The 11,760-nt window shown below is 28.1% G+C and overlaps 1 protein-coding gene across 1 annotated transcript in view; it reads left to right on the top strand.

Moving 5' to 3' along the window:
- Positions 1-6,922, top strand: part of LOC123297938 (Krueppel-like factor 3) — a 427,850-nt gene extending 420,928 nt beyond the window's left edge. Inside the window, exons 5-7 of the mRNA XM_044879776.1 lie at positions 680-782; positions 1,670-2,073; positions 6,474-6,922. Of these exons, the coding sequence (XP_044735711.1) occupies positions 680-782; positions 1,670-2,073; positions 6,474-6,646 (680 nt within the window). The 3' untranslated portion in view covers positions 6,647-6,922. The remainder of the gene's footprint in view (positions 1-679; positions 783-1,669; positions 2,074-6,473) is intronic.
- Positions 6,923-11,760: the final 4,838 nt, after the last annotated feature.

An 11,760-nucleotide genomic window follows, 5' to 3' on the forward strand; every position in this document is an offset into this window, starting at 1 on the left:
AATAAAATTTGTATCAAGAAGGATTTTGGTATTTGAAAGGTGAAGTTCGTTAATGAGAAAAATCGACAGATAAACAAGGGAGAGGGCCGGTTTGTTAGCCCAAAAGTACAAAACTTTGAATTTTTTCCAATTAAAATATTCTTGTATTTATTTATTTATTAGTTTTAAGCAAAAAAGTATAATTTTGTGATTTTTTCTCTAGAAGATTAGTTTTCGAAATAAATATTCTTGGAAAACTAAAAACGCAACATTCGATTTTAAGAAAAATGTGTTAATAATGTGTTAATCACTGAGGGGCTTAACTTAGCTAACGCAGCTCTTACGCTACGAATTTTTTTGCTTTTCAAAGTAAATACTGAATACATTCTAATGAACTACTACTTATTACTAAACAGTTTTTATCGACGCTTCCACCAATTTATTAAATAATTGGCTCACAAATTATCATATGTATGCTTAAAAAATAATGAATTTTGATTATAATTTTGCTAACGTTATTCACAATAAGATGCCTTGGACAGTATACTTCCAACATATCCAATATAATTTACATAATACCATTTGCACCGTTTGTTTGAGGCTAAACTACAAACGTTATTAAAATCAACGGACCATTAAATTTTTGTTTTAAAACTTACTATGGTATGAAACTAATTATAGAATATGTTTTTCATTACAGATGCAGTGCCTTTTTTATCGCATCGTAGAAGAGAACTTCCGTCCCCAACATCATTGTCAACTAGCACATTATTTGCCTTACAGCGAATTAAAGACCCGTCTTTGTAAGTATTAAAAGTATGTTATTGATAGTTATCTGTTATTTAAATTGCTGACGTAATTATTATAATCTCTGTACATGATTTTAAAAAAAGGATAAAAATCTTGAACGACTTTTTTTCTAAGTAAAAATTTATTTATAAATTTTATTTTATTTTTATTTTATTGCATTTTTAATTAATATTCAGTAATCAACAACATGAATAAAGGTGATTTGGTATAATAGAATTTTACTTTTTGTTAACTCTTCAGCGGTACTTCTTCGGTTTAGTTGATCCAAACAGTTTAACCTGCAAATTTTCACCTTCCTATCTTGTATAGGTATGGAGAAATTGGACCCCAAAGTTTTGTCCTGATTAGCGCTCTGAAGGGTAAACAATGATGTATACAAAAAAATATTTCAAACAAAAGTTGTTTTTCATTGACCTATATTGCTCATTTATGAACTCAAACTCACTTTTTACGTCCTGAGTACGCTATAAAAATTCAGTATTGATATCTCTTTTTGTTTTTGAGTTATCGGGTTTACAGGCAGACGGACGAACAACTGGAAATGGACTAATTACCTGATTTTAGGAACATCTATACCAAAATTATGCTCGCAACCTCAATATTTTTAAGCGTTCGGGATTAAACTTTAAACTCGTGACTAAATTTAGTATACCTTGATGTATAATTCATATATATCCCCTTGTCTGACTTTTAAGTTTTTATGCGATATAGAAATCTGAAAAAGGTCGGTATTAGTACTTAAAAGACTTTCAACAAAAATTATTTCAAACATAAAACGTTGCTTTTCAACGAAAATTATTTCGAACACATACGTTAGTTAGAGGCGGAGGGGCGACAAAATTGTATTCTACAGACTGAACAATAACTTTTTCTGTTACAGAGTATTTCATAAAAGACCAACGTCCGCACATCATCATATACCAACCTCACCATTAAGTAACGATTCACCACCGATTTTATCGCCATTACAACGTCATCCTAATTTATCGTTACCATCACCATCGGCATCACCAATATCGTCTGGTATCACTTGTACAATACAATCAGATAATAAAGATACAATATTACCACATATATCGAACAATAACAATACAACGTCTATTGGACGAACTTTTTCATCTGGTGCAACAACATTGACAACAACGTCAACCACTTCATCATCAGTGACACCAACACCTGTTGAAACATTGCGTCGTCGAAAAGTACATCGATGTGATGTCGATGGTTGTCATAAAGTGTACACAAAGAGTTCCCATCTGAAAGCGCATAAAAGAACTCATACTGGTTAGTAATTTTATATTTATTTTTCAAATAATATTTTCTTTACTCGTGCAGAATAAATGCATTCTATCTGCACCGTTTGCCGTGCGAAATTGTTACTGTTAAAGCAAATAAATTCGGCGCTTTATTCAATTCATTCGTGTTTGTTTGTTTTTTGTTTCATTGGCAGTTTCATTGAAGATCGGGTGCTTTATTTATTAATACGCACATATCACCAAAAATTTGCTTTTCCACGTTTGTTTGTCTCCAAAATTCCTCGTGTCGTCCTCTTACCCTTTCGAACACCCTTAACTGGGTTTACTAGTGGTGGGTTATGATGCTTTTTGTCATTATTTGCAAATTGATTCATAAATTCAAGCGCTATACCTAGCGACTTTGATAAGCCTATCCCTTAACAGTAAATAATCCAGATTTGTATAGACGGAATTTCTATCATTTTTTATGAAAATGTGCAACTGAAATGCAGGCAACCGGTTACTGCAGAATTAGCGATCTAGTTTAGTCTCTTAAATTGAATAGAGATGTAATAGCGTTTTCAAAATCGCTTCTCTCCCCACTATGTATATACAGGATATCGTTAGAATGATGGCAATTTTTCAATACACTTATCGAAGAGAAAGCCTTCTTTTTTAGATACAGGGTGTTAATATTTTGGACAGAAATGATATTTTTGGGAGTATTACAAAATCGAGTGCTCAGAAAAATTCAAATTTTTGTTTCACAGTATAACCTACAAATCCTCTATGATATCCAAATTATGATTATAAATTACGAAAACCAGCGGTGGAGACCAGAACGTGTACATAACCTTGTTTCGAAAAAATCTCTTACGCCTCTGACTTCAAATGAAAGATACTAGTCAATTTCCAATGAAGTCAGTGGTGTAAGAAATTTTTTCGAAACTGGATTATAGAACACCCACCCATATCTCCGCTGGTTTTTTTTAATTTCTGAACTTAGTTTATGAATCCTGAAGAATTCTTAATGTCCCAAATTTCCTATTTTTCTAAACGTCCGTTTTGGTAATACTCACAAAAATGTCATTTTTTTCAACACCGATATCTAAAAAAGAATACTTTCCCGGCGATAAGTGTATTGAGAAATTATTATTAGTTTAACATTATCTACCATTTGTAGAAGTCCTGCTTTAACTTGAAGCATCCTGTAGAGACTCAACATATTCAAGACATTTAAACAATTAACTCTGTTAATTATAATATTTCCTGTTTATTTAATATTAGCCGTATGACACGTGACTAAAATGAAAACTAATAAAAAACCTATGACATGTTATTATTTATAATACGTTTAATGAATTATTATTATAGTAAACGCGAAAGATTGCTGTTATTTTATTGCTAGATATATGTGGAATTCTTTTTTAAGATACGTGAGAGCGTAGGTACACTGAATAGTTTTTCTAAATCATATTATATCCATTTTCTGTTAAGAAGTTTATCATTTTCATCTCGAAAAAAAAAAGTTTTTTTTTGTAGTATTCTTAATCCTTACATTTTATGGTATGAATAATGCGAAAATAACATTTTTTTTAATTTAATGTAAAATGGATTTTCATTTAATATGAACTTTAAACTTAAGAGGACATTAGGGTTTCGCTGAATTACAAAAATTTAAAGTTTAATAGCTGATTAACAATTTTTTACACTTTAAGAATATAAAAATATTATTTTGAATTAATTGTGATGCTTCATCTTCTCGGTAGAAAGCCGTTTATTCAAACAGTCATAAAACAAGAGCAAAAAATTATATCAAAATTTTGTCTAATTTTCTTCTTTTTTTTTTTTGAAAGAGTATTTTATTACAGTTTATATATTTTATGGTAGCAGTCAAATGCCACCGCTTGATTGAGAGGCGCCAATAGGAAAAATATATAATTTTTCGATTACTTGTCTGCATAAATTCGGTTCGGTATCATCAATTATACCATTGTTTGTGCTTATCTTCAAAAGCATTTGGTCAAACCTCATTTTTAGATGACTTTTGTATGTTGTTTGTAAATCAATTTTTATAACTTTCTTGTTTGTAAAAATTTAATTTATAATTTGAATTAGAAAAGTTAAAAAAGAAACAAATTTATCAAAATTTGGCCACTTTGATTGGTTTTTAAGGTTCTCTAAGGATAGCTATACTACTTACATAAAATTATACAAAGCTCATACTTAACGATCTATATATTATTATTCTCTATGCTCGTACAAATCTAAGTTCTTGGACTGGCCCCTAAAAGGCATACCCACTATGGATTGTTTTTTTTCTTCATAGCTAAGTAAGTGCTAATTATTATTCTTTGCTTTAATGCTGTTGTGTTAATAACATCATGTCAAGAGATATTAATGTGAATCAATTAATTTGGTTTTTTTCTTAAATCATTATAAGTTATAAATCAATTAATGTCTGATCAGTCCTTACTGTCGCAACAAAATAAGTACAGACTTGATTACTGTCAGCATTCAGCAACAATATATAAAAAAAGCAATGCGTGAAGGCGAGCAATTTACCCTTGGTCGTTTTTCCATCAATCAAACTGTCGTTAATTGAAAGAATGTAAAATATCATTTTGCACAAACCAAATAATACGAAAGAGGTTTTCGTTGAAATTTTAGTCAAAATCCTAAAACAAAAATGTTTTCCTTGAATTATCCGTTTTTTTTAATTCTCTATGTAAAAAAATTCCCTGAGTATAACTTAGTGTTGCAAGATCTTTGGTTTGAGCGACAGTCTTTAGTTTTCGAAATCTGTCTCTGCTCTCGGGACACAGGCATGAATTTCACATAATCTAAGCTCAAAATCTGAATACAATTCATTCGGACAAAAAATAAAATAAAATTGGGATTAGACTTAAGTTAAAAATTAAAGTATTAGAATATCTTCTTCCAAATAACTCTATTTTGTTAGAAATGTTCAAGGATTATTTAAGAATTTTGGTAAAAATGTTCTAATCTTACCTTAGAAAACTGATTTTAGTACATCAAAATTTATAAACATCTTTGAATTCTTGGACCTCGATCGGTCACGACAAAAATGGTCTGGCTTTTGTTGCCAAAGATTGTTTAGACTTCCATATGGAAGAATACTAGAGGTGACAACCCTAAAATACGGAATGAAGCGATAAAATCACTAAACCACAATTTCAGCAAAATGTATACACGTACGTGGTATGAGATTTTCCCTTACAATTAAGAGGATATGTAATTTTGAAAAAAGCATCAGTCTTATCTGATAGAAGATGCCATTCCAATGGATTCTTCCCGTCGCCTCCACCAAAACCGTATTAAAAAATTCCCCGTATATGAACAATACCATTAAAATGGTATAGTGAGTATAATTTCCAGCTCATACAGCAATTCGATATACATATAACATGAAATTTCATGATCGATTACGTCTATAGCCTTATTGTCGCCTAGTTATAAAAACTGAAAACATCGTTTTTCCAAAAATCGAGTGGCCATATATCATTAGAATATAGACATGCTTTGAAAATTGTGGCAAATATTAGTTATATTTACCTGAGTGTTTAAAAAATACACTAAATGCTTAAAAAAAAGGAAGTATTTAGTTAAAAACGTCCAGGAAAACCAAATTTAAATTTGGAACAAAAATCATCTGCTCATTTACTAATACTAAAACACATCATTTAATTCGCCACCTTTATATAGTGCCTGATCCATAAATCCTGAAAATGACTAAAAAACTAGGAACTTGAAATTTCCAAAAACATCTGCCGTATTTGTCTTAAATTGTCGGGATCACGTAGACTAGATATGAAAGTTGCAAGTCTCAACATGAGTTAATTAAACATTCGTGCTATCGAAGCTTTTTTTTTGTTGTTTTTTTTAAGTGAAATTATTTTTGATTTGATTTTTAATGTTTATTCAAAACATGATCAACCCTGAATGAAATAAGTCCGTGTTCAGAAAATTTGTGAAACAAATCAAACTGATTTATTGCACTAATTTTTTAATAAAAATTTGTAAACACGTCCTACGCTAAAAACGTTTAAAAAATTTTTTTTATTCAAATAATTGTGTTTACATTAAAATACCAGTCAAACTAAATATGGTCATTTGTGTACAGTTATAGTGCCACGATTAGATTTAATCATTAAATTTTTTTGTAATAAATGATTGATTACATAAATTAAGTTGTCTGTTAAGAATTTTTACGCCTTCTGTTTATATAACTGTACTGCTTGAAATATTTATATCCTTGATTAGGATAAAAGATTTATAGGACAATGTCATGTTGAATTTGTTTTATAAGCGTCTATATAAACAAGAAGAATTTACAAAATCCCTTATTTTCTTAAGGGGTCGTTTTTAAGAGAACATTTTTCTAACTCTATAAATTATTTGCCTAATTTCGTTTCCTTTTTGTTTTAGGTGAGAAACCATATCAGTGTACATGGGAAGGATGTACTTGGAAATTTGCACGATCCGATGAATTGACTCGTCACTTTCGTAAACACACTGGTCAGAAACCGTTCCAATGTCAAATGTGCCAGAGATCATTCAGTCGAAGTGATCATTTATCACTTCATATGAAACGTCATTAATATAAATTTTTTTTATACTAACTAAAAAACATATCGAAATAGTTGCTCATTGTTCGAATCGAAATTTTTAATTCTTTGAAATATACCTACCTTGTCCAACAATATACGCTCAATAAATTAGGTTTTCCAATGTGGGGAGCACTAATAACTGGGCATTTTGTAATAATAAATAAAGCAATATTAGCTCGACCCGCGCGGAACTCAGCAGAGCAGACCCGTGGCTAAAACAGTGATAAATGTAAACAGTAATTAACTTTATTTTTATTTATATGCAATTTTATTACAGATATGATAAACAAATTATATAATGAACAAAAATAAATGTTAATATTATTTTTCTAGCCTGTCTTTTCCTAAGCGGTACATTTTTAGACTGTTAGTCTATTTTATACGATAAGTTTGAAAATGGGGAGTAAATCATGGAATTAGAAAAAGATATCACGTGGGCAGGAAAATACAGGCTAGTGAAATAATATATAAGATTGCCAGCATACTCTCACTTTGATTTTGAAGAATTTTAACTAACGATTTCGAAGAACAATTTTATTTCAATATTTATTCAGCTAAATTTTAATTTATTGCATTAGAATGACCTTAAGCATTATCCTTTGCGTAGATACAAATAACAAATATTTTCGGCCAGTAAACCTTTTTTGTGTCTAATTTACTGAAACATGCTTGGTTCATTTTCAAAAATATGTAATAAAGAAACTCTCTCATTAAAAGAAGTTAAAAATAATTAAGACAATCATTAAGTTTAACAAATTAACAAACATGTAAAAAAAAGACTATTTTTGATCTTGTGTTAAATAAATAATTAGAACTATTGTTACAAACAATTTATTAAGATGTGATTTTTATTAAAATTAAAATAAATATATATTGAATTTTATTAATTAATTATCTTGTTTTATAAAACGGGCCAGTATGCAAATAATATCATGTTGAATTTGAACTTTATATCATACTGAATAATTTGTTGAATAGAAAGAAAGACATTTAATAAATTCCACAAATTTTTATGGGTAATAAATTAATGTATTCTGGTTTAAAATTTGAAAGAAAGTGGGTACTACTGAAAAAATGGCTCATTATTGGCATAAATCTCCGTTTAAAAATATGCCATGAACCTTGTAAGGCAAAATGTTGTCGTTAGAATAGTAAAAATATCTGGACAAAGATCCATCAGAAATTTCAAGATGATGTTGAAAGTAAGTCCATTAAAAAATTACGCAAATACAAAAAACGAAAAAGTATATTAAAATAGGGAGTAATTTCTGATGAGCTTCTTGGTGAGTTTTGAAGGACTCAATGTGAATCTCAAATCTACAGAAATAAATTTTTGTTATTTAAATTATAGTTCGTCAAATTTTATGAAAAAAGGTATAAAAACTTATAATCGTTCTGTGGAAAAATTTTAAAACAACTGCAAATGTGGCGTTTTTAATTTTTTTTTTTTATCTAACTACCCTTTTTGATCTTGTAAAAAAGAGGATGAAACAACCTTTTTTCAAAACCTTAGAATATTTATTATTTCTTCTTTCATATTATTCGATATCATATCATTTTTTAAATACTTTGTTGATTTCTACGTTCTATGAGCAATAGGATTATTGCCTAAATTTTTTTATCACTTCATGTGAAGAATTCTCTCAGCACAGGCAGAAAAGTGAAGTAGGTTTTTGAAAATCTTTAGAAGTACGCAAAATATGAACGTTTAAAATTCCTTATGAAACAAAGAAGAGAACATAGGTTAGTGACGTCATTTTCAGATGCCACCATAGATACAGAAATATATAAAATATATGTAAAACTTTGTTTTGATAAAAGGAGATGGGCAACAATCTTTGAATGCATATAAATTCTTCATTTTCAATCAATTTTAATTTCACATTCAAATTTTGTCATGGTATCAAGTCTAGTTTTACATGTGTATGCGTAATATGGCAAATTCAATATCAGGCAACTACCGTAATTAACAATTCGACATTTATACGTCCCTGATCACTTCAGGCATCATCAGTTATATTTACATTGTTTATTTATTGTTTTTGAAATAATAATGATAGGTGCATTAATATGTAGGTAGGTAATCAATATTTGTAAAAAGTTCAAATTCAATATAAAAATTAACTATGAATATTTTTATTATTATTTATATTATATTTTTTAAACTTTGTAGAAATAAAATTTGCAAATAGCATAATTTAATTACAATTTATTGTATGCGTGCAAAACAATTTCTATTTAGAAAATTCGACAAATATTCAAACAAAAATATTATCACTTGTAAAAAAAAGATTTTAAGAGCACGGAAAGCTAAAAATAAAACATTCCTATCTATTTCAATTGTTGTTTTTTTTTTGTATATTTTACATATTAAATAAATTTTTTAAATAAATTAATTAAATATAATATGTAAATAATTTATCAGAGATTCATAATATAATTAAATTAATATATTTCAAATTGTATAAAATATAATTAAAAAAATGGAATAGTCTATTTTATTTAGTAATAAAAGTAAAGTGAAATTTATCTATTATTTAATATAATTAATCAATAATTAATATGAAAATATATAATTTTAATTTATCAATAAAATTGTAAATGAACAAATGCGTTTTAATACACATTATGACACGGTGCCAGTAATATCTAGTGTTTATATTAAATTATAACTATTGCAAGTTTTTAATTTTTTTTAATTTATTTATTATTGAAATGATTAGATAATTTAATTTCTTTACTCTTTCGAGTCAATTTAGACCAAAAAATTTACTTCAACAATATGTAATTTTTTCGTTAATATACCAAGAACAAAGATGAAAATACTTTGAAAGTGGTGCATTTGTTTAACCCTCAAGATGGTGCCTTTCTATTTAAAACAAATTAAAGATCGTGCGTAACCTTTAAGACCTTGAGAAAACTTTTGGGTGTTTCAAAAGTTTGTTTATTTGTCCAACGTTTTACAACTAAAAGTAATATTACTATATTAGTAATATTATACAGAATTTACTGCACACCTCTTCGCTTACTGAATAAGCTGTGAAAAAAAATAATAAAATGGTTTCTACCAAATTTGGGTCTGAGGCCTAATTTATGAGTTATATAACCAAATCAATGAATAAAAATTACATTCATCTAAATAAAATTCACGATAGATTGCGTACAAAACTTAATTTACAATGAAAGGGAGTGTAATTTTTCATTTAGGTCACTCCTTCACACTGCGATAGTGGTGTTTTATTGGATGAATTTTATTTTGATGAATGTATTTTTTATTAATTGATTTGGTTAATTATCTCGTAAATTAGGCGTCTTGATTACATTTTTTTTCAGACATATGTATGATATTTAAAATTTTAAATTAATGCCTTTTTTGACCAATTATGTCACCCCACAAGTTTTTCATCAATAAATTATATAACAAATGCAACGTTTTTCGACAATTTAAATTATTTTATGCTTGAAATAATATTAGCCAAATTATTAATCAATTTATGAAGATTTTATCTTATTTTTTGTTTCAAATAATCAACTGGATAAATTGTTTAAAAATAAATTTAAACAATTTCCACGGTCAAACTATTGCCAACTTTGTCCCAAACATTATAACGAAAAAAAGACTTATTGTAGAAGTATGTAAAAACGTATTGCAGAAGTGGGAAAAAATTAGAATATTTAAATTTTCTTTCCGTAGAATTGACTTTTATAAACCTCTTTGCCAATTTTTCATCACTCTCGAGACATTTAACAGAAATCATAATGTTTCTCATAGTTCAGGATTTTTTAAATTTAAATTATATCTAACCATTTCAAAATAAAATTTGTTTTTATGCTTTTTTATATTATATTTTATTTAAATAAAATTATTAGTAAATAATTTTAATTTGTAGCAGTATTAAATTTAGAAATGCTTAAATTATTTCAAAATTATTGATTTCGAATATTTTTGAAATACTATAGTAATCATAGATTTTTTAGTTCATTGGCTGAGATAAGAGTGGAAAAATCTAATGTGTGCAGGGATCTGAAGTAAAGAAACCTTGGGTCTCATCTATTTTATTTTAAATGCAGAAACTTTGTGTCAGTTCCACTGATCTGTAATAAGCTTTGGATAAAATATGGCGCTCAACCGTTATTTGCAAAAAATGTATGTGTATATTTGCGCGCATACTTAACTTGTCATAACTTCTATTAGCGACACTTTCTGTAACGCCATCGACTATCCAGTAGATATGGATCAGTGACCGGTTCTTAATTATTGTTCAATATTAAATATTCGACTAGTTAATGAACAAACTATTTCCAAAAAAAAATTCATCCCCGACCAACTAAATACCTCAACTACAACTTCGCTATTATCTCGTAAAACATATTATCAAATGCTTTATCCACGTGAACTAAAATATCTATGATCCTAGTAATTAAATTTTCATTTAAATACCGGTAATTAGCTCGAAAAATAGGTCGTCTCTAATCCCAATACAACACACATTAATAGCTGGGATCCCTGGATCCCTTAAAAAACATTTCTGACCAACTCAGACAATTCATTCACATTCATTTTGAAATATAAGAATTCATGATGTTTTCTCTATTTCCAACACCGTTAGTGATTTTACCTTGAATATGAAACGGGTCTTAAAACGGGCTCGAAATCTTATCCACTATAACTTTTTTTAGTCGTTTAATAGCCGATCTTACCCTTAATTAAATAAGAATCCAAGCCTCATCAACCAATTTTATATTCTTTATCGATGGTGATCAGTGATCAGACCCAATTTACGAATTCAAAAAAACAACCGTTAAATCGTTATTTTTCGAAGTAATGGTGTACCTACTATTTATCGGAGTAGGCTAGAAATGTATTTAAAAGGAATCCTAATAATATTAATGTGTATTTTCGAGCTTAGTTTTTGTCTATTAATTAAAATTTTTGAAATAAAAGAATAATTCAGTGAAAACCGTTTATTTCGTACCCAATACAATTATAGTCGTAGCAACTAGCAATAGGACTGTAAATATTTACCATTATTGAAAAGTTTTTACTTAGTTCATAAACAGAATAGTTCATAATTTTTCCTAAATATGTAAAATTTTGCGTTATT

This window comes from Chrysoperla carnea, chromosome 4 (genome assembly GCF_905475395.1).
Source record: "Chrysoperla carnea chromosome 4, inChrCarn1.1, whole genome shotgun sequence".
In the NCBI taxonomy this organism is placed as follows: domain Eukaryota; kingdom Metazoa; phylum Arthropoda; class Insecta; order Neuroptera; family Chrysopidae; genus Chrysoperla; species Chrysoperla carnea.